We start from the raw sequence: 24889 nt of genomic DNA on the forward strand, positions 1-24889 counted from the left end.
CTCCTAGCTCTATGTGCTGGATGGTGTCAAAATGACACTGGTCATAGTAGGTGGCAATGACTACTATTGGTCTGGTACTGAGTACAGACAGAGTGACCATATCTTCAGAAAAAAATTTGGTGTCACTTGTAAAGACCTCCCTGTGGCATTGGCTTCTTGGAGCGAAGCATGACTCAAGTATAATATGTATTTGCTCTACAGGGCAAACAGTGACTTGCTTGCTTCTGCACTGTAGTACTTCTGTGGAGGGAAGTAGATGATGTGACTTCCAGTTGGGTGCAATCAATAGTATTTTGTGTATCTGTAAACACACAAATTTATGTAGGCTTTCACAGGCTCCAGATCCAGGTCTCCACCCAATGGGAGGAGGAAATTTGCTCTGAGCTTACTTGTTCCTTTAACATTTGAAAAGTGTCTTCAAATTAATCATCCTTATAAAATAAATTGTCCTATTAAACATTTGTTGTAAATTATCTTCACCACTAAGAGCATCACATGTAAGCTCAATCATTCTCACTTACCACCAACTTACTTCCTGTCTGCTTATCTACTTCTATAACAACTACTTATAAAACAAATCATTTAAATTTGCTATGCTGATGTTCTATAAACAGTTGTCTAAACCATTACCTACATGCAGGTGTTCCCTGTGAACACAGAAACAGACTATGAACAGACATAACCTTAGTAACAAACATCTAATAAGTAAGAAAGAATATAGCCATTCAGTTTGTAAGACCACCTCATGGTTTCAAGGTGTCTCTGTGTGCTGGAACAATCTCAAGTACACCCTCTGTCACTTGCTTATTTTCACTTTTCTTTCTTTTGTTTTATCTATCCAATTCCCCTCCTCCTTCAGAAGGAGCTGTTGGAAATTGAGGAAGCACTTTGTGCTCACCTTGAAATGGATGAATTAACTTACATGAACAACAGCAGTTCAGGTTGGGAGTTGTATTTTAATACTAACTGGGGATATTGTTTTGCTACCAGATATGGTCCTTGGTGCTATGGAATGAATTTCTTTGGATTTCTCTTTTGAATCTGAGGGTTAGATAACAGAATACACTGCCTGGTATGATACTTAGGTAATTTCATTCCTTTTCCTTTCTTTCTAGACGCTATGTGATCTCTTTTTCTTTTCCTTTAGTAAATTCCTGAAAAGAACATAAATCCTCTCGTGGTGTTGGTTGACACAGTTTGAAAGGTAAGACCATTTTCCAACCAACAACAACCTTGTAGGGCAAAATAACAATGTTTTCATGAATTTTTTAATTGTATCCACTTAAGACATATGCAATAGAGGGTCCCAATTTTCACATCTACAATTTACTTAATACCTTCGCTTTTTACTCAATATCCTGTGAACTCTCCCTGTTCTAAGATTCGTTTGCAGGTACAGGGCAATAGCTCTTAACTTTTAATGCACAAAAGTCAACATAGCTGCTTAAACAATTCGTATATAAAGTTAGTGCCTTGATCTGTTATTATTGCTTCTGGCATGGCAAATTTCAATAATCAATGGTTAACAAAAGCTTGAGTCACTACATCTGTTAATTGGTTTTATATGGGAATCATTGCTAAGTAATGTGATAAATAATCTGTTATAGTTAATACATATCAGTTCCCACTTATGTTTGTGCAAAAGAGCTGAGGACATAAAATTTGAAAAGACTGCTCTACCTTAAGCAGTCTTTGCAATGGGATTTGCTGATGACTCAGCTTGGCCCTTTGAGGACAAGGGATGCAGCTCTTTACGTAGCACACAATGTATTGTTTCCTCTGTGGCCACCAGTAATTTTTCACAATGAGGCATTCTGTGGCTCATAGTCTGCTTTGTCCCACTAAGACAGAATCGTGGGCTTACCTCAATACTTAGTCCTGGAAACACGCTAGCACAATGATGTGGTTACCACATCATGTTCGTTGTAAAATGCTGAGTCATCAGAGCTGAATAGTGCATGTTTTGTGTGCCACTGACATTCGACGTCAGTGGCTTGATCTCTGTGCCACTCTTCTGTGCATTCTGTAGCATGTATTTTGTGGATTAATTCCTCAGAATTCCTGTGAGACATCCCTGGACCATCTACTACTTCAAAACAAATCTGCTAACCCTTAAGGCACATCAGGTTGGTCTGCTGGTTGGATCCTTTTAATCCCAGAAGCCATTTTAGTATGGTGTGATCTGTTGTGACCTTAAAGTGCCTCCCCTACAGATAGCAAAGAAAATATGTAATACTAAAAATTAGCACCAGCACTTTTTTTCGGTAACTAAATTCTTTTTCCTGCATTATTCGGTTGCCGAAACTTATGCTATGGGGTGTTTCTTCCCACCCACCTCTTGGCTCAGAATACAGATAAGGGCTTGGTTGCCTGAACACAAGATGAGATAAACTGCATTTTAATCGCCTGGAAAAATGAGAACAGGACATTTGGTCAGTGATTCCTTTAATTGTCGAAATGCTTCTTAAGAGTCCAGTTGAATTTCACAGCGTTTTTTAGCAAGTGCATTCTTGCTGTCTCTGTCAGTTTTGGGATGTATTTTTTATAGAAATTTGCAAACTTGAAGGTAATTACACTTCTTTTACTGAGCTAGATGTTGGAGAATCTTTTGTGGTTTCCACAAGTTGTGGGTCGGTACATATCCCATCCTGGCCAATAGGGTGACCTAAATAATGAACCTCCTGCAACACAAAGTGATGCTTTTCTAAGATGAGAGTCAGCCATGCTGCACGCAATCATTTGAATACTTTCTGCAAAAAGACCATGTCCTTGGAGTGTACTGCTATGTCATCTAGGTAAACCAGGCTTTGCTTTGGTTTCAGGCCATGTAGAATTCCATGTAGTAAGCACTGGAAAGTCATTGGCACAATTTTCAGACTGAAAGGCATTCAACAATACTTAGGCCAGTCATTTGGTGCTTCTTCTAATTTGTGACAGCTTATGCATAAATATAAGATGATGGAGTAATGGCACTGCCCCAGACTGTCTCGTGCCACTGTGATATTAGGTATTGGATATACATCAGTGACCATTTGCTGATTTAGAAACCTGTAATTGCAGTAGAACTTGTAAGTGATTCTCCCATCTGAGGACTTCATGGGTACAATTACTACTGTGGCTGTGTGGCTGTACAGGAACTAGTATTTTCTTCTATGATTCCACCCTGAAGCTGTTGGTCTGTGAACTCCTCCACTAGTGGCTGCAATAGTGTGGGACATGGTATGGTCTCTTGTATACAGGCAGCTTGTTCCCAGGGAATCCTGCATTGTTCCATAAATGTAGCTAGTAGTGGTTCAGGTGGGTCAAAAAATCCTTCATGTTCTTCTACATTCTCCACATACACTCTATCATGTCCTTTCAGAAGTGAAATATTTATCCTCAATGCAGTTAAACTGACAGGCTAATTCATCCTGTAAAATTTATAAGTTAGCTATTAGTGTTCCTTTTGATAGCCTTGCCTCCTCTGAACCAAAATTATCTACACTGATGGGCACTAATTGTAATCTATCTCTTTAATGTATGACAAACTACATCATACAAAAGATTGTGCCTGTCCCGGTATGATATTCTCTGGTAAGGTCACTGAAAACGTATAATAGTAATTGGCACATCAGCTCCTATATTCATTCAGACCAGCTTTCCTGTAACCTTGGTATTTTGTACTGCAATTCAACTCTAAAAGAATGTGTATGTAGTTTAACCAACTTACTCGATGTCTTGGGTGTTTCTTGCTAAGTTCGGCTCTTTCAGCTGTAAAATCGAGATGGAACAATGTCCCATCCAGCTACACCATGTGACATTGTAGGTCAGCTTTGGCATCAGGAAGTACAGACCCAAAATGATGCAGTAGCTAATGCCAATGGAAGACAGAACTTCCACACAAATTTGGAAGTCTCTTCGTACCACTTGGAAACCCAACAATGTGGAACTGAGAGAATTCACATTTTTACCACCCACTTCATGTAATTTACAACACTGTGGGTTCAAATTCACTGTACTCAATATACTCTGGCTAGCCAAGAGCACCTGCAATCCTGTATACAATAATAACATACACAAGCCTACCTTTGTGTAGCCAAATAGAAAATGTCTGCCACTGATTTTGCTCTGGGTAGTCCAATAATCAAAGTTACTGGGAGCATTGCACAGTACTCACACCACTCTTTGTACCGTTTAATGCAGGGAAGCAACTGTTATGCTGATTCCACCATCTATGTGCCTGTGGACATTTTTGAACAGAGTATCTTGCTTGTTTGACATTGGCTGTTGTGCGGAGAGCCAAACTTGTAACACACAATCCCTAGATTAACACTACCTGCTTCTCCCTTGGTTTAGTCACAGTTACTGCAGTTGCCATTACTCCATCTGAGGTTCTTGGAAACTCAATATGAACTTCCCGTGGTATTTCATACAGCAGAACCTGCAAATATGCATGAAGCACCCATAGTTCCGCCTCCTGCAACATGGCTTTCTTGGCGCAAGCATCATTAATTAATTCATACACACTGACATTGATTTTCCTGATGCAGTCCACAAAACCTTCTATTGATTCTCCTTACTAATGTGCTGAACCATTAAGTTGTTCTTTTAACAATCCACTAAGCCTTTCTGAAAGTCTGTGAAGGACTGAGCTTCATGATATTTCTCATTACACATCACATGTGTCCTGGCATGGCCAACCAATCTTAAATGAGCTACACTTAACAACTGTTGATCACTTCCATTCCCAAATTTCGTGGCCATATGCAAATCATCCATGAAGACCAAAATATCCCCCCCCCCCCTATTTACTGGAAAATCAAGTGAAGACTTCTGGCACAAGAAGTCACCCACATTCAGCCAACAGCATTCTCAAAGAGAGCAAATGAGCAGAGAGAGGTTCAGGGCAATCTCTTGCTCTCGAGGAGGGAAACTGGTCCTAAAGGTGGAAGAATCAGCAATGATCAATGGCATGAGAGTGCAGAAGGCAATGGAAAGCAGTCCATTAAAGAAACATAATGTATATCCACAGGACATGTGGCATGCAACTAAAGAGCATTATGATGATATTTCCACTGGCAAAAGATTCCGGACCTCCCCGTTCAGATATCCAGGAGAGGATTGCCAAGAGGGAGGTGATCATGAGAAAAAAATGGAATAACCAATGAAAGGATAATGTTCTACAAGCCGGGGTATGGAACGCCAGATGTCTACATTTGATAGGCAAGCAAGAAAAGCTGTAAATGGAAATGCTAAGGCTTAATCCAGATGTAGTGTGAGTCATGGAACTGAAATAGAAAGAAGACAAGGATTTCTGGTCAGATGAGTATAGGGTAACATCAACAGCATCAGGAAATGGTATAAAGGCATAGATTTTGTTATGAATAGGAAGGTAGGGCAGTGAGTGAGTTACTTTGAACAATCCTGTCATACAAATCTTCTCATCAGAACCAACAGCAAATCAACACCAACAACGGCACTTCAGGTATAAGTGCTGATGTTGCAAGCTGAAGATGAACAGATAGAGAGAATGTATGAGGATATTGAATGAGTAATTCATACATAAAGGGAGATGAATATCTAATAGCCATGGGGGACTGGAATGCAGTTGTAGGGGAAGGAGCAGAAAAAGGAGATATTTCAGTTAGATTACACCATGGTCGGGCAGAGATTATAACTCAGATACTGGCTTGTAATTTATATCCAGGAGCAGATTCGAAAACAGGTCAGAATGTACTACTGATGAAGAGTAGCTGAAGTTTATGAGATTAGTCAGGAATAATCAATGTGGAAAGAAGTCGGATACGGAAGCATTAAGGAATGAAGAGATGCACTTGAAGTTCTCTGAGGATGTAGATACTATGATAAGAAATAGCTTAGTCATTTGAAGAGGACTGGATATCTATAAAAACAGCAATCACAGAAGTTGGAAAGAACCATATAGGTGCAAAGAAGGTAACTGAGAAGAAACCCCAGGTAACAGAAGAAATACTTCAGTTGATCAATGACAGAAAGAAGTACAAAAATGTTCGGGAAAATTCAGAAATACAGAAATTTACGTCACTGAGTACTGAAACAAATAGATGAGTGTTGAAACAAATAGGAAGGGGACGAAAGCTAAGATGAAATGGCTGCATGAAAAATGCGAAGGAATCAAACAAGAATGATTGCAGAAAAGTCAAAACAACCTTTGATGAAATTAAAAGAAGGGTGTAACATTAAGAGTGCACCAGAAATTGGAAGCAAGACTAAAGAAAAATCTAGACACCTTCATAGCATTTGTAGACCTAGAAAAAGCATCTGACAATGACAAACGTTGCAAGAGGTTCGAAATTCTGAGAAAAATGGTGGTAAGCTAAGTAATACACTACATGTACAAGACCCAAGAGGGAATAATAAGAGTGGAAGACCAAGAACGAAGTGCTTGGATTAAAACAGGTGTAAGACAGGGAAGTAGTCTTTCATCCCTACTGTTCAATCTATACACTAAAGAAGCAAGGATGGAAATAAAATAAAGGTTCAAGAGTGGAATTAAAATTCAAGGTGAAAAGACATCAATGATAAGACTCGCTGATGACATTGCTTTCCTCAGTGAAAGTGAGAAAGACCGGTAAGATAAGGAATGAAGAGATTCTCCACACAATTGTCAAGGAAAGGAATATATGGAAAACACTTACAAGAAGGGACAGGATGGTAGGACACCTGTTAAGACATCATGGAATAACTTCCATGATACTAGAGGGCGCTGTACTGGATGTCACTGTTTTCTCTGAGACAGCCACTTCACTCAGCACTACCATCACAAGCATATAGTATACTCAAACAGAAAGGAAAGGATAAATACTATGAGACAGGCCCAACACAAAACACTTGTTGCTGGGAGTTACTTGAAAACTTGCACTGAATGCCACTGCTGCCGCACCCACTCCTGTTCAAAGCTCCACTGGACAAACATTTCCAGCTCCAAGTATTCTGACACCAATATTGTAAATGGGTGTACTGTAGGATAGAAGAAGTTCTCAGCTGGAGACTGGCTATGGATTGGGTGAAAAAGGCAAACAGTCACTCGATAGAGCACTTTATTGATGAACATGAACAGACATGATTCAGCACATCTGAAACAGACAGGCTACAGGTGATGGGAATTGATCCTCGGACCACAGCATACTGATGCGGACATGCTGACACAGATATTACTCGTTGATGGCAGAGGTGGCCTGGCTACTGCAGCATGATGATGGATGGAGACTGATCGCTGTTTGGTAGTGGTGCAGCAGTGAAGCAATGTCTATGTGCCAGGGGTGGACACTCAAGTAATGGTCACTGGTTTGCAGTCCAATGGAGGCAGTGTCACAATTGGGGCGATGACTGGCACAGGCTGTATGTCATCTATGATGACCCCATCACAAGTATGTCCTGTTGGATTAAATCCCATTTCCAGGTGCTGACAGTTGTGAAAGGCCCATGTATCTATGCCATGTCGAAATGTCTGGAGCAGGGTCAATGGTCTGTTAAGGCGTAGTTAGTGGGTTGATCAGTCATGTGGTGGAAGCCCACATCACATCCTTCTTGTGGACAGGTGGAAGCACTAAATGTGCAAGCAGTGTATCTGCCGATGCTGCTGAGCAGGCAGGGCTTTGGCTGATGGACCGTGGCCTGGTTTCATTGCTCGACTGCCTGTCAGTGTATAAGTTGTTACAAAATAAATAAACCTTAAGACACACAAGGGCTCGATCTGGCCTGAGATTGCTTTCAATCTGCCCTACACAAGAAATTAATGGAGAGAGAATGAGGTATTCACATTGTACTCTGCCCATGATGCATTTTCGGATATTCACCATTTTATTGTTGACTTTTTTGGAGTTTCAGTCCTGTATAATACAGTCAGTTTAAATTCAAGTGATTTAAACTTTCTAAAATTAACGAGAAGTGATGGCTTAATTTATTTAGTGTTATACCATCAGCCATAGGCATCAAAAGTATTATGGGCAATTATTTAAAAAAATATTTGCTAATACTGCCTATGTATAATAACACACTGAATTTCATTCTAATGGTACCCCTGTGGCCACAAATCACCAAGTTACTCATAACTGCTTGTCAATTCTCTCATTTGCGTATTTTGTTTTTCTAATCTTTCTCATTTTTACATCAGCAAATATTTCTTGCTCGTTGTGGATATATTAGAACACTGCAACTGTTGAAACTGATGTTGATTTATAATGGATTATCTGCAACTAGCAGAAGAGTTATGACTAAAAATAATCATAGCCACATTCTTGTAATTTGCCAGAATTTTAATGTCAAGGTTTTACATCTATAATCCACTGTTAAAAGTGTGAAAAGATAAATAATTAAACACAATCCAAAGCACAACTCACTTGATTACAGATAGCTCGAAGAAAACTCTTTGTATATACATGGAAATTTACAAAGCAGTTTTAATCGGGATACTGATCTTTCTTTCCAGTTATATGAAGTCATTTGTGAGAGGCTCATCTGCAGACTCGATATCATTTTCATCTTCTTATTGGGAATTTCCACAAACTAATGTTCCACAGAATGCCTTGAGATCAGGGTTGATGAAAAATAAGCCTTTCCACTTTGCAGGTTTGATTGATTGTTTGTATAACCTTTTCAGTTTGGCAGAGCCCATAAATTAGTTTCTTGTTTTTATCTTTGCCCTTTTTAGGCATCACATCAGCTTTAATGTAATGTCTGAAGTAATTACTCATATGTAAGATAACAGCAGTTGCTCTTTGCCAATTTTCACAATTCAACTGATCTTGTAGGTATAGGGCATTTTGGTTTGTACTCTGTCCAGGATTTAAAGCTGAGTTCATTAGTCCAGTTTCTGACTTCGAATGGTGAAGGTTTGATTTGGTTGCTTCTAAGCACAACCCTCCAGGCATTGAGACAATGACCAATTTTACTTGTCAGCCCATGGACCTTGATCACTTTCAGCCATTAGCTTGCATCTTCTCCCTTCGTGCACAAGGAGACTACTGTCTTTTTAGCCAAACCTAATCATACTTGCATTATGTCTGTATTACGCTTTCAAATGACACAAATATTCGTTTTTGAGGAGAAATGGACTATGTATGTTTTTGGCCATAGCTCTTCAGTTGTTTTTATAGAAATTTATTTTTGCATGATAACGTTTCAAGATGCATGATGCTCTATCTTCAAATGGTTGCATTTACTTACATGTTGTGAACATTATTCCTTCACTAATTATGATACGTAAAGAAACTATGATCACAATGCATAAACAAATGCAAACATCTGAGGGCAGAATGAATATAAAATGAAAGTTTACAAAAAAATATGAGTTTTGAGGCTTAATTTTCTGGTTTGGTGCCTTCACATCAACTGACTTGACTTGATAAGACCACACTGGGATGTTGTTTATTTATAGTCTAGGCACATACAAAGGAACTCATGATTTCACTTAAGCGAAGATTGCTCGAGTTCAGAAGCAGAAATGTGATAGTTTTTTCAGCTGCACATCACCATGATCTACCAAACTGTTCGTGTGTAAATGAAGAATTATGAAAAGCAAACAAAGACTATCAAAATATTTGCAGACAATTTAAAAATGCAACATTTGTGGATATAAGTGAACTTGGAAGAATATACCATACAAATCACAGCCTCCATATCAAAAGAGTGGGAAAGAAATTCATTACTTGCAAGATTTTAGGATCAGTAGGTCAAACATTACACCTGAACCATGATATCTTGGTAGCCATATCTCTTAATGACAAATATGTTTTGTCTAATTCTATAAATAAGGAGAGTGTCGTAACAGAACTAACATCTGTCAAACCTGGATGTGGACCATTTACCTCTGTACAAGATGAGACAAAAAACTATCAAATGGAAGCAGTCAAGGAGCCTGAGCTAATCTGTGGAAATGATGAGGTGCAAGAAGTCAACAGCACCACCACTAATGAGGCAGCTACATGGATTAACATCCCAAGAGCAGAAAGCATTTGGAAGTCAAGGAGACAAAGGAAACTCCAAGTACCTGCACCGATGATTTTTTGTGGATAGAATCCCTCCATACAAAACTGAGGTAAGTGATGTAATAATAATGCCCTTAGGAAATTTGGATGTTAATTTAAAATCCAGTAGACATAAATTGCAGTGACAAGTGCCTCTCCATATACCACTAGAATGCCCAGTCAGCCACAAACAAGGTTAAAGTCATTGAGGTGTTGCTAAACACTAGACTGCATTTTGTCAGTGTTCTGTCTTTCTCGAAACATTTACATTTTCATTTACAACACCAAGCTGCACACTTCCAAACTACTTCTGTTGATGAAAATATAAAAATGGAGGTACTGCCTTTTTAATTAAAAGTAGGTAGAAATTCAATAAACTTGAAACATTACTAAATAGGATACATGTAGGCAAGAAATCAAGAGTACTGTGCGAGGATTTCAACACTGACTTCCTTGCAACAAGTAGGAGGAAAGAACTGCTGTTCAACTTAACAGATACTTTCAATTTAAAACAAACAATTACAACTCCAAAATGAATTATAAAAACTTCTGCCACTATTGTGGACCAAATATTTCTTAAGACATCTTGCACAGCAAAATGAGTAAATACAAATTTTTATGATCATGAAACTCAAATGGTAACCCTCTCAGACAGTTTACTGCCCAGATAAAACCATAAAAGGACTGTGACTGCAAGAAGTTTCAACACACAAATCATAGAAACATTCAATCACTTGTTATCAAGAGAAAGGCAGGAAGTAATTTCCCAGTTGCATGACATGAACAAAAAGTTTGAAAAGTCCTCTGACTTATTCAACTATTACTTTGAAACAATATTTCCTCTCAAAACATGGATCTTAAGGAACACAAATCTGAAAGCAATGTCATGGATAACGAGGCATAAAGGTCTTAAGCAACACAAAAGGAAAATTGCTGTTACAGAAAAAACAACATATCCCCCCTCCTTAACAGTTACATCATTTTTTATATCACAAAATATATTCAGGTGTATAGAAAAGCCATACATCAGGCAAAAATAATGGTCATTGATAAGTTTATACCAGTCAGAAAATAAAAGCCAAACAATTTCAAAAGTAATAAAGCAAGAAGAAAATGGTAAAAAGGAAAATATCACACTGAATTACGACAACAAGAAAATTACTGATCTGCAGTAGACTGCAAATATCTTCAGGCAGTACCATGAAGACTATACAAAAATTCCAATAATTAATAACAAGATAGCCCAATTAACCAACAGAAGAAAGTAAATTCTTGCCTCCACTCAATCTATCTCTATGACACATCCCCAAATGAAATCATTCACATAGCAAAAACCTTCCGAAAAATGTCCTCAGGAATTGATAGTATTCCAGACTTCATCATAAAGGAATGTATTATAAACATTGTGACCCCCTTGCATAGATAATCAACTCACCTTTCTCAACTGGAACTTTTCCTGACTGTCATAAAATTGTCAACGTGATCCCTATTCATAAAAAAGGTGACAAAGCAAATTTGGAGAAATATAGGACAGTCTCATTAGTATCAGTTTTTGCCAAACTCATTAAAAGAATCACGCATAACAGATTAATGGAATTTCTGGATATGAACAAAATCCTCACTGATGCCTAACATGGTTTTCAGAAAAATAAATCTACAACCAGTGTCATATATAGTTTCTACAAATGCTCTAGAAGCACTGGATAAAAAAAACAAAATGTTTGCAGAATGAGATTTTCACTCTGCAGCGGAGTGTGCACTGACATGAAAGTTCCTGGCAGATTAAAACTGTGTGCCGTACCAAGACTCAAACTCAGGACCTTTGCCTTTCGTGGGTAAGGTCCCGAGTTCTAGTCTCAGTCCAGAACACAGTTTTAATCTGCCAGGAAGCTCAAACAAATGTTGCTGGTATTTTTTCAGATCCAAGCAAAGCTTTTGACATTTTGGACTGCAGAATCCTGTTGGAAAAACTCCAAAAGTATGGCATTATCAGCACTGCACTAAAATGGTTCTCCTCATATCTGACAAATCGGGAACAAAAAGTAGTAATAACATATGAACTAAACGATAGCGCTAGAACATATTTTTCAGATGTAGGAATAACCAAAACTGGAGTCCCTCAGAAATCCATTATCAGGCCTTTTCTTTTAGTTCTACATATAAATGACCTACATGTAAGCATAGACCCACAACTAAATATTTTATTTGCAGACGACACAAGCAGCCTTCTTACAGGAGAAACACAAAAACAGCTACAAGAAAACATAAATAAAGCTACTGACCAGCTAAATGACTTCATTGGAAAATATAAATAATAAACATCTCCAAAACAACTGTGCTTAGTTTCTGTTTGAAAAGGGAAGTCTGTAACATCTCTGTGACAATAAACACCAGTGGAATTACACCCTCACTGGAAACAAAGCTTTCAAGGCATATGGCTTCAAAATTATTTTAAATGGCAGACACATATAATGAAAATGAATACAACACTGAAAAACGTATGCTAAGCCTACACTTATTTGCACACAAAGGAAGCTCCCACACTGATAGAATCTCATACTTTGCCCAGTGACGCAGTATTCTACAGTATGGAACTATATTCTGGGATAGCACAGCTGCTAGCTCAGTAACCTCCCTGACCCAAAAAAGAGCTATAAGAACAATGCACCATGCAAAACAGACTTGACTCGTGTAGGGCCCTCTTTCAGCAGTCTTCCATCCTCCCTCTCCCCTGTCTTTTTATTCTAGAAAATTGTAAATATGTGAGAAAAAATATCAAAGGGAAAAATAAAAACTATAATTTGCATGAACACAAAAAAAAATAAGGAAAAAAATGTTCTATCAGTAAGGACTGTACTTCCAGTACAAATAGCGCAACACGAATGTACAACAGTCTGCCAAATAAAACTAAAGTTAATTCTTCATTTTCCCTGTTTCACAAATCCCTATGGGCATTTGTATTAGATCACTACTTCTATTCAGTGGCAGAATTCTTAAACCGTGCGAAGTACAACAGACATAAGCAAAAATTTGCAAAAACTACTACTGCTGCTGCATAAGCAACATCAAATATAGTGAATGTATTGTACTATTAAAATAAATTTTGAACTTGTGTGTGTGTGTGTGTGAGTGTGTGTGTGTGTGTGTGTGTGTGTGTGAGAGAGAGAGAGAGAGAGAGAGAGAGAGAAAGAGAGAGGGGGGGGGGGGGGGGCATGCAAATGACATCCCACAATCTGTAGAGATTTACTGTATGAATGAATAAATAAATAAATAAATAGGAGTGTTTTACTTCTTCACAGCTCGTTTCAGTTACTTGGGCATAATGGTATGGTAAGTCAGCATTTGTCACACAGTTTTCTGTTACTTCTCTTACTGTGTGTCTTTATACATGCAATTGATCTGGTCATCATGTGGTTGGACAACAATGGAAGTTTTTGTACGTCCATAGCTGTGACTGGAGAACTGGGAGACCAGCTGTTCGCTGATGTAAGAAAATGAAACACCTACAGCCATCCTTATGATGTCATTTATTCTATGGTAATACAATAAATGGTATCATAAGAATGGTTGTAGGGGTCTTATTTTCTTACGCCTGTGGAAGTGATTCACCACATTGTCGATTAGCCTATTTTTGTACTGCTGGGTCAATGTGTAAATTGGTGAGCAAATCTGTCTGAAGCAGTCCCAGAGCAGAATGCCTGCTTTCTTGTGGATAGTGCCTTGGTAAACGTAGAGCCAGTCGAAAAGATCTATTCAGCACTTTTTGCAGTCTGTCAATCTACATCTACATCTATACTCTGCGAACCACAGTGAGGTGCATGGCAGTGGGTACATCCCATTGTACCAGACATTAGGATTTCTTCCTGTTCCATTCACATATGGAGCACGGTAAGAATGATTGTTCGAATGCCTCTGTGCATGCAGAAGTTATTCTGATCTTATCCTCATGATCCCTATGTGAGAAATACATAGGGGGTTGCAGTATATTCCTACGGTAATCATTTACGTCAATTCTTGAAACTTTATTAATAGACTTTCTTGGGATGGTTTACATATGTCTTCAAAGAGTCTGGCAGGTCAGTTCCTTCGGTATCTCTGTGATACTCTCCTATGGATTAAACAAATGTGTGACCATTTGTGCTGCCCTTCTCTGAATATGTTCAATATCTCCTGCTAGTCCAAATCTGGTACAGTCCAAAACACTTGAGAAATATTCTAGAACCATTCACACGAGTGATTTGTACGCGATCTCCTTTGTAGACTCATTGCAATATTCTACTAATAAACCAAAGTCTACCAGCTGCATTACCCATGACTGTCAGTGAGGGTCATGGCAGCATTGCCTCACACTAAAGCAGCATTTTCTGTTACTGGACGTATTAGGGCCAAGTATATGGCAATACACAGTGTACAGGTGGAGTCCACACTTGGTTAAGAAGAGGGTAAAGCATTTTTAAACGTTAACCCTCACCTCATGGATGTGTGGTTCCCTTACAAGGCATTTGTAAAAGTTGATGCCGAAATATTTTATGATTCAAGACCATGGGATGGGCACTCTGACGATTCAACCTGGCATCAATTCCTCTGGTAACTTCTTTCAGGTAATTATCAGGGGTGGCTCTTGTTCACTTTCATCTTTAACCTCCACTCAGTGGCCCATGATCCTAAGGTGTCACATGCCCGCTGCAGTAGACGTCGCATAAGTCCCGCATCAATACTGCGTGTAAAAAGCACAGTGACATCTGCACATAATACCAGCTCGACTCTCGGTGTTTCAGATATGTCCAAGGTGTGCTTTGAATGTATCACGTAAAAGGGAAAAGATCAGCTTTCTTATGGAGTAAATTATAGCTACTGAAAAATGTATCTTCAAACAATGGAAAATCTAGGACGGAATAATGACAATATTACAAAATGGACAGATTAAGACTCACCATATAGAGGAGGTGTTAAGTTCCAGACAGGCACTGCTAAACATGTGAGGTTTCAGCCAAAAAGTCTCCTTCTAAAGTAGACAACATACATGAGTGTGTGTGAGTTGTGCTTGCATGAATGTGCGTGTGTTCTCTACTTTAGATGACAGCCTTTTGGCTGAAAGCTCACATGCTTAGAATTCTTTTTACCATGTCTGTCTGTGACTCAACATCGCCTCTGTATGGCAAGCAGCAATCTGCATTTTTCATAGTATTGTCGAAACATGTAACTTCAGATCTAAACTTGTAAATGTTGGTATCGGGTAATACCTTACTTTGTTTTCCGTGCAGTGATACAAGACATGAAACAGGAATTCCGATGTTGACATCTGATGATTCAAACTATTATGAGTGATTATACTGCTTGCTTTGGTTGACTTCTTTTGTTTATTGGGCTTGCTATGGAAACGTGTGTGTCTCATAATACTGACTTATCTTTATCAAATATTGCTATTATTAACCTTACACTAGTGTAAGTGTTCTTTATTCTTTATCTTAACAGTAAATAATATTCAGTAGAAAAAAGATAGAAGAAACATAGGGAACACATCAATCTAAAAAGTAGGATTCATTCTTTGTTAGTTTAATCAATATTTAAGAGCTGTTTTACAGATGACAGCACAATTTTACCTTTTATTTCCAAGAGACAAGGACTGTCTCGGTACATCAACATTCTCTTTGCCTTCTGATAATACATATGAAGTATATGTCATAGGATCTGTCACAATTTCCTTGGTTTTAACTGACTCCTTTCCTTTATAGAGTTTTCTGTTGATAAAAGACACATCTCATTATACTGGTATATTTTATAAATAAATCTGAGCAAAAAATGTTTTATGCTAAAAGATACTGCATTATATTTTCAGAATGTAAGTAATATTTCACAGTTGTTCATTTGTGATAGTAAGAGTTTATCTTTAACTCAGAGGAAATGAATGGTGGCTTGAAGCAGACACACTTGTAATGAATCCTAACTGTATCGATAATAAGGTGCATTAATATTGTTGATCCTTGTTGTTGCACTTCATCTTTTAGGGAGAGTATATTTTAATATTAACACATAGTTAACTACTACCGAATGTTACCAATACAATAAAATTCAGGGCAGATTTGATATTTTATCTCTCACCGAAATTGCTACATCTCGTCTTTTGTATGAAACAATTATTATGCAATGCAATCATCAGTAGTAGTGGATATAGTGTGTACTAACTTGGCTTAGTGAATTGGTTCTGCCTCGTTCTACCTGAAAAAAGTTTATTAACACAAAGAAAATTGAATAATTATTCAGAAAATGAAATTTTAAATAGAGAGTTATGAGAAGAAATACTGTATGCAAATGTACATGTCATAAAAGTCACCGAAGAAATAAAACACATTTTACTGAGAAGTGTTAAGGAAAGATGTGATGAGAAGCATTTGTATATGCATACAAAAATACTGTGTCATTTATATAAACTGAAAAACCATTTTTAAATCATATTTGCTCTAAATACACTGATTCAGGTAGCACATTTTCCCACTTAGTCTAAATATTATCTTCTGTATTTTTAGCAGTGTACTTGATTTGCCTTTTTTGGCTCCTCCAGAAATTGGTTTCCACATCAAAAAGAAGCGTTTTACACCATTCCCAATCATAATTTACTTTTGTTTTATGAATCTGCCTGCACGTGTTGTTCACTATATTCCAGCATCCAGAAATGAAATAATCTTTCAGTTTTCTTTTGAAACTGCGCAGTTCGTTTATGCACTTTACGCTAAGTAGCAGCCTGTAATAAAATGAGCTGCCTGGATTTCTAAGGTCCCTAATATGTCATTTTCAGTCTTTTGCTGTGAGATATGGTAATTTTTCTAGGTCTTGGGTTGTGGCCTTAAAAATCTCTGTTTAGAGGTGCTTGCACAATTTACAATAATAAGTATTGTCTCAGATATGTGGAGACCTTGCACCATCAATATTTTAAACTCTTTAACTCTCTGTTTACAATAGTCATGCGATGTTAAGTTTTGCTATGCACCTTTTGAAGTTTTAAAATTTTATAAATGTGTACATCTGCTTCTCCTCTAAGTATTGACATACAGTGCAATATGGTGGGAAGATGAATCAATAGTAAATTTTTAGTATGATTTTTGTCTTCACCGTATAGAACATTTTCTTCATTATCAATATCTTTGTGCTCATTTTGAAACAGATCTTATCAGTGTGGTTTTCCCATGCCTGAAATCTATCCACCTACCTCCACCATTTCCAGTCCACTCCCTCTATGTCCATATCCCCAATGCCGAGAGTAAAATTCTCTGAGCAAGCAGTTCTGTTTGAAATTTTTTTACTTGTTGTTTTCTTCCTGTTAATCAATAAATTATTTTCTCTAAAATATCTTTCCGCCATTTTCATGTTCTCACTGGCTCTCTTTCCAAAACTGTTAACTGAGCAGCCACATACGAGTAAAGTTGTTTTGTTGGCATACATAATCAATTTTCATTTATTGCAGTTGCCTATGTTCATTGTATCTGTGATGTTCTGCGTGTATGTAACCATCATATATAAAGCCATCCTGGGTGCATGCAGATAAGAGCAGAGATTTTCATTCTCTCTCTCTCTCTCTCTCTCTCTCTCTCTCTCTCTCTCTCTCTACCATCTTAGAATATACATTGCCCCCATGTGTTTCCTTTACTTCAATGCTCCTGTCTGAACAATATGGCAGAAACACCTGGACACTTCAGAGTAAAATTCTAGCTTTCACACTCCATTATTTGGCCAATTTCCTAAAGTCATTCTCAGTAGCAGCACCAGCTTCAGATGTCAGCTAATGACATTTCTACTAAAGCAACAATACTGATTACCACTGTCCCTGTACACACTCATTTTCCTTGCACAGCCTTCCTTATACTCCAGTATTCTTAGCTGGTGCTGTCTCCTTAAATTTCCTTTCCCCAGAACTTGGTATATAAGAAGACATCTACTTTGTGTGCCTATAAATTCTTTTTGTACCCTCCACTATCATTATTGTTATTGTTATTAATATTACTTTTCTCACTATTTGTGGTGACAGCAGCAGCAGTAGTAGTACAAGTAATGCCAATATTAATTCAATTAGTTCACAGTTAGTATTACTTACTCAGATTGTCACTATAGACACAAATTATTTTACTACTAGCTTAACAGTCAAATTGTTATTTCTTAGATAACTACAATGTAAAAAAGGTACTGTACTTGTGAAACCCCTGTGTGTGTAAGAGAGGGCCTAAGCAGATCAGGTTAAATAAATAAAAATATATCATTTATATACAAGATAAAAAGGTCCTGGTACTGAACCTAGTCTTACTCCATTTTTACCTCCAGGAAACCAGACTAGATATTTTTCTCTATACTTCTGGATTTACATTTTATTTCAATGCATTGCTGCCTAGTTTCAAGAAAGATTTTTATAACATCCACAGCTTTTCCTCTTATCCAAATAACAGCGCAGTTTCTCTGAATTGTCACTGCATTCTTCATGGATCTCCTCTTTAGGAACGCATTATGTGCTTTGTTTAAGATATTTGTTTCTGTATGAAGTCCATCATTCTATCCTTATTCAATGTTTCTACAATTTTAGAGAAAACAATTGTTACAGTTACAGGTCTATAAATTCCTGGATCTCCCAAAAGCACCCCCACCCCTCCATTTAAATAATAGCATTATCTTGCTTCTCCTTAAACGTTTTGGTAATACTCTTCATTTGTTACTAAATTTATCAGTAATACCAGAGACTTTGCAAAGATATCTAGCACAGTGATTTATCATTTTTGCTGATACACAACCTGAACCCCCATGTATTCTTATTTTGTAGTGCACCAATTATTTTTGAAATTTCCAGTTCATCTGTAGGGATTAGATATAAACAATTTTAACAATAACTATATAGTGCTGATTGAAACTATTACATACTTGTTGTGGACCTCTCATTTCTTTCCACTTCCTTGTCCATATACATATGACTCTTTTTCTGTTCTCATTTATATAATCCAAGAGTGTTTTAGAGATTTTAAAAGAAGTCCGAATTTCAAAATTTTGGTGATTTGCTTTCTTCTTCTATCATTTTAGTGTATGCTTTCTTTTTTGAACATGACTGACCTGTCCTTTATATTTCTGGTAATTTTCATAAAGTACAATTTGTTCATTACTTGCTTTTTAATTTTCATGGTGATCCCTTTCTTGGATGGTTTATTACAAGTAGATCTGCATGCCTTAGGGTATGCAACATTTAAGTGTGTCATAATAATGTGCAGAAATATTTCTGCCTCCTTTCTACACTCTCATAAAAAAATCACATTTCTCTGCTTCTAGTAAAATTTCTAGCCTACTCAAATTACCAAATTTAGTTCATCTGAATTCAGTCACTATATTTCCTCATCTTTTACATAATCTAGCAATTCGATTCTTTCTCCAAAATAGTTTGCAACTACAGTAGTGAAACCTTAACTTTTTCTGTGTCTGTAGGTATATTTTACAGAACTGGTTTATTAATGTGCTAAATGTTTCTGTGCATCTTGTTGGATTTTTTACATGAAACTGAAGATTGTATGTCCTTGGAAGTGTTGTGAGAACTTATTGTGTCCCCACTGTTTTTCAGAATTTCTATATTTAAATCATTGCTAATATTAAAAATGCATATAGGAAGGTAGTATCTGTTCCCGAAAGAACAGATACCATTGAAGTCTGTGCAGCTTCTCTAGAATGAAATGATAATTAAATCAACACCCTAGCTGCCAACAGGCATTGATATACATCATTGGGGACATGTTGAAAATGTGTGCCTTGACCAGGACTCAAACCTGGGATCTCCTGCTTACATGGCAGATGCTCTATTCATCTGAGCCACCAAGGGCACAGAGGATAGTGTGCCTGCAGAGACTTTCCCCTTGCGCACTCCCATTGAGACCCACATTCCTAACATGTCCACACCACTACATTTGTAGTGCGCCTAATAGATGTTTGCCCATCACACTCATTACTCGTGGCAGATTAATCTACCAAGTCCAATACGAGTTGGGGCATAGTGTGTGCATTTGTACAAGAAGATCAATGGCCGGGTAGCCACATTTTCTTAACTATATATGAAGGTAGTATCCGTTCTTTCAGGAACAGATACCATTGATGACTGTGCAGCTTTTCTAGAATGAAATGATAATTAAATCGACACCCTAGCTGCGAACAGGCATTGATATACATCAATGGTTGCTTCGGTGAAAGTTATATGTACAAAATTGCTACAAATCTTCATGAATTTTTGGTCTGTTGTCTGTGGGAATACCAGAATGGTTGCATGCAGCACGGCCGACCCTTTCACTCCGCTAAAAGCAGAAAAATGGGATGCTCATAATGACAACAATGTAAAAAAATCCTGAGAATCTTTCTGTGATGTAGTGTATCTTAAGATATGTAGAACAACCAGTGGTAAACCAATCAAGAAATTAAAAAAGCAAGCAATGAGCTTACTGCCGTTTATGAAAATTACAAGTAAGGTAAAGAAAAAACCAGCAGCAGAGAGCTGAAGATATCACAACTGATTGTTTGGAAGATCTTAATAATGGAACAACTGAAGATGAAGCCTTGCTACAAGCCATGACTCCCATTCACAAAGTGAGATGGTTAAAAATTTTGGCACAGTTGCAGCAGCTTATGGAAGAGGATGAGTTTTGTGAGAAACTCGTCTTCAGTGATGAAGCAACATTTGTTGTGAATGGTGTATCGAAGAGCCACAGTGTGTGAATCTGGGAGACAGAGAATTCACACTCATTGTGCAGCACATTTGACATTCACCATTTTCTTCTACAAAAAGAGCATTACAAGACATGATCTGGTCATCCTGGAAAACTGACTCATGCCATAACTGGAGAAGTACACACTGTCATGTGTACTTCATCTATCAACAGGATGATACTCCATCCCACTTCCATCATGATGTTCATGAATTCTTAAACAGGAAATTGAGACAATGGATTAGTCATGGTGGTGTTGATGATCAACAATTCATCTTATGGCTTCCACACTCTCCTGTTCTAACCACATGTGATTTTTTCTGCATGGTATTGTGTAAAAGATACAGTGTTCGTGCGTCCTCTACCTACAAATCTACCAGAACTGTGAGCTCACAACTGTGATTTTAAACAGATTGCTGTTTACACAAAGGGTTTTCAATTAGGTTGTCTTTGTGGGGGGCTGTTTGTTGTGTTTGTGGGAGGGATGTTTATAACAAAAATCTTTGCTTGTGGAATTTCTCCTAGCAATTCCTTCAGTGCTCTTACAGCAACGCTACTTTTTAACAGATTTCTGTTTTCACGAAAGATTTTCAATTAAGTTGTGTGTGTGTGTGGGGGGGGGGGGGGGGGGGGGGGGATGCTTACCATAAAAATCTTTGCTTGTGACAGCAATTCTTTCAGTGTTCTTAGAGCATTGTTACTTTCCTTTCTATACACATCATCTTGTCCTCTGATACACAGCTTACACATTTTTTACTTCAGTTTCACAGTTTTCAGCATTTTCTCAATTGGAGCTCCAGGATTTGAAAAGGAGCTCTTAACTAGTGGTAGTACAACAATATCCTTTCTTCCCAGGAGAAAAGACATAATTTGGTACACCAACATTCATGTTGCCTTTAAGGTGACCGTGGAAAAAATATTAGTAGTACTGTTTTTTGTTCTAGCTGACTTTTTGATTGTACTGGTTTCTCTATTGATAAAGAGCATCTCAAAATATTAGTATATTATGTGAAGGAATGTTTAGCAATACATATTTTTACAATTACATAATTTCTCCGCTTTTATACAGAATACATATGGATTTCCTCTGCTGCTGAGGATGAAACTTTGGGTTTATAGCAAAAACACATTAATTTGATGTGTAACGGCTGGAAAAAAATTAATAATTGATATATTTGTTGCACCATTCTAAGCTTAATAATAAAGTTTTAAATACTGACCATTTACAAATGATCAGATCATCTTATCAGACTTGGAAGATAAATTACAGAGAGCAATTTGGTCCTTGCAGAAGGTAGCAAAAGGTTTTAATATGACAATGTCCAAAGATAAAAACATGGTAATGGGACACCATGGTAAGGAGCTTCTAAGAGTAAAAACTTATAATTGACAATAACCCACTAGAGCAAATAAATACATTTAAATACCTGGGATATAAGATTTCATATATTACTCCAAATGACCAGTTTATAATTCTTTGTGCTAAAGTACAGCATCAGCTTCATGGTTTTGCTGCAGTTATATTAACTGGCATACAGTAAAGTCCTACCCATGTTCATGCAGCATGTTGCTAACAATCTGCTCAAAAGCACTGTTGATGTGAGCTTGCAGGTCTGGTAGATTTGTTGGTAGAGGTGGTATAAATAATTAATGTTTCGCATAACCCTGCACAAAATTAAATTAGGAAGTGTGGAGGCAATTACATATATTGCGGATCATCAACCAGACAGACCCCCCCCCCCCCCCTCCAATGACTGATCAATCTATTTCTCAATTTTCTGTTTAAGAATTCATGAACATAATGATGGAGGTGGGGTGGAGCACCAGCCTGTTGGTAGATGGAAGTCCATAATGTCGGTCTCCAGTTGTAGCATGAGCCAAATTTCTAGCAAGTCCAGAGACAATTGGCTTGTTAACGGTCTCTCTGCAGAAGAAAAAGAGACTGTAAAATTTAAAATGTGAGACTGCATAAAACACGTTATCTCTTGGTGAAACTCAAATGTGCTGCACAATAGTGTGAGGACTTTTTGTCCCCCAAGATTTGCACACTGTGCCATTCACAAAAATGTTGCTTCAATCACTGAAGATGAGTTAGTCATAAAACTACCTCTTTCATAAGCTTTTGCAACTGTGCCAAAAATTCAAAGTGTCTGCCTTTGTTATTGGAAGCCAGGGCTTATTGTGATAAGCCTTCACCCTCAGTCATTCCCTCAATATCTTCTGAACAGTTGGTTGTGGTATGTTCAACTCTCTGCATGCTCTGTTTTTCAACTTCTGTAGGTTATGTGTGAAACTCATCCACATGCTGTCAACTGTTTCTTCATTCAGTGCAGGCTGACCCAATAATTTCTCCCAGCAGAGCCATTATGAAGCTTTAAACTGCACATATCATGGAGTTGGCAGTTGATGGAACATTGCTGTATGTTGTTCTGATGTGTTGTTGCACTGTTACAGCTGACTGAAGTCAATTCATTTCAAAGACAACATAAGCTATCGCAGCATCTATTGTAATCTAATTCAACTGCTAACTGCTGTGCTCTCACAGCAGAAATCTGAAGTGTGGTTGCAACATACAAAACTTTTTGAATTTCTCTACATTAATACTGAGTTTCATGATAATATTAAGTGACTCAAATTATTTATAATTCCATTTTTTTCTGCCTGTATTCTTTTTCCTTCTGCAGTCCATTCTGTCTCTAGTCTGGTGATGACTTCATACTCTGGTAGTACTTCTCATTAGCTATTTTTTTCTGTGCTAGTTTCTGCTGAAAATGTCTTGTGGACTTTTATGAGCCTTTTCTAAATCCTTTTCAACCTGCTAGACCCAGGTTATAATTTTGAGTTGGCTATTTTCTGAGTGAATCTTGTTCTTGGGAGTCTAACTTCTTTTACTTGTCTGTGGCAAGATTCCACAGTTTTTGGTAATTTTTTGGAATTGTAGTTTGTATCAATTTCTATTCTTTGGAGGCCAAATATTTTTCTTAGACTTTTTCCATTCTTCTATTAGGATGTCTTCCAGATCATCTTTTCTGTGGATTGTAAGTATTTCGGGAGCATACAAGGTTTCAGGATTGATAACTTGTTACAGTGCTTGATGTTTGTGAATACGGATATGCATTTTTTGTTGTATATTTTACTACAAACTTGCTTAAGTTCTTGCAACTGAATTTTCTGTGCCATTTTCTCTCTGCCTGTGGATTCCAGGAATTTGCCTTATTTCTTGATGTATGGAAGTCTCTTGAATTGTTCATATTTTGTTATCTGTTTTTGAATGGGGTCGTTTGAGTAGATGTAGTTGGTTTTCTGGAAGGATATTTGGAAGCTTGCTGTTTCGGTGCATTCCCTGAGAGTTTCTATCTGTTTAATTGCTGCTGTCTTCATTGTCTGCAATAGCTAGTCAAGAAATTTGGATGTCATATGGGTTTCCAAAATTTTTGTTTTTTAAGTTCTTTCTCCCACTCTTAGATGACTCTGTGAAAAACTAGTTTAAAAATGACAGGGGATAGATCAACATCCTGGCACCCATTTTGATTAGAAATGGTTCTGAAACCGCACTCATGAACTTTGCTTTAGAGGTTTTCAGTGGTGAGTGTTCACTTGACCAATTTTCACGTTCTTGGGTCGAGCCCTTGTTCTTGGAGGATAGCAAATGAAATTACAGATCGACTGAATCACATGCCTTCTTCACACGTGCACGTGCTCTCTCTCTCTCTCTCTCTCTCTCTCTCTCTCTCTCTCTCTCTCTCTCTCTATCTCTCTCTCTCTCACACACACACACACACACACACACACACACACACACACACACACACAGAGAGAGAGAGAGAGAGAGAGAGAGAGAGAGAGAGAGAGAGAGAGAGAATAAAACACTATTCAGCCTTACAGAAAGTACACTATTTTAAATATTTTGTAGCATATAATTTAGATTCTTCATTAATTTCATTAATACTTAACACCTGTCCATGGTAGCAGGTAGACTATACCTTTCGTTCACAGATGATATGCGGTGAGCTGAAACAGCAGTGTATTTCTCATCTGCTGATGGTACATCTGTGGTAACCGCTCTTATTATTGGTGATTTATTTCTTTGACAGTATCTCCTGATAGCAAAATGGCGCTTTCTTCCAGTGGTTTTTCTTTTAAAAAGAATGTATTTCATAATACTTTAAATTCTCAGTCACAAACACA

General features: G+C 37.5%; 1 protein-coding gene across 3 annotated transcripts in view; it reads right to left on the reverse strand.

Moving 5' to 3' along the window:
• LOC126353957 (uncharacterized) overlaps positions 1 to 24889 on the reverse strand; it is a 306332-nt gene that overhangs the window by 14372 nt on the left and 267071 nt on the right. For all 3 annotated transcript variants that reach the window (XM_050003278.1, XM_050003265.1, XM_050003273.1), the window contains 2 exons: positions 24685 to 24837; positions 15590 to 15727 (listed from right to left, as the gene is read on the reverse strand). In XM_050003278.1, the coding sequence (XP_049859235.1) occupies positions 15590 to 15727; positions 24685 to 24837 (291 nt within the window). The remainder of the gene's footprint in view (positions 1 to 15589; positions 15728 to 24684; positions 24838 to 24889) is intronic.

The sequence above is a fragment of the Schistocerca gregaria genome, chromosome 1, assembly GCF_023897955.1.
Source record: "Schistocerca gregaria isolate iqSchGreg1 chromosome 1, iqSchGreg1.2, whole genome shotgun sequence".
Taxonomy (NCBI): domain Eukaryota; kingdom Metazoa; phylum Arthropoda; class Insecta; order Orthoptera; family Acrididae; genus Schistocerca; species Schistocerca gregaria.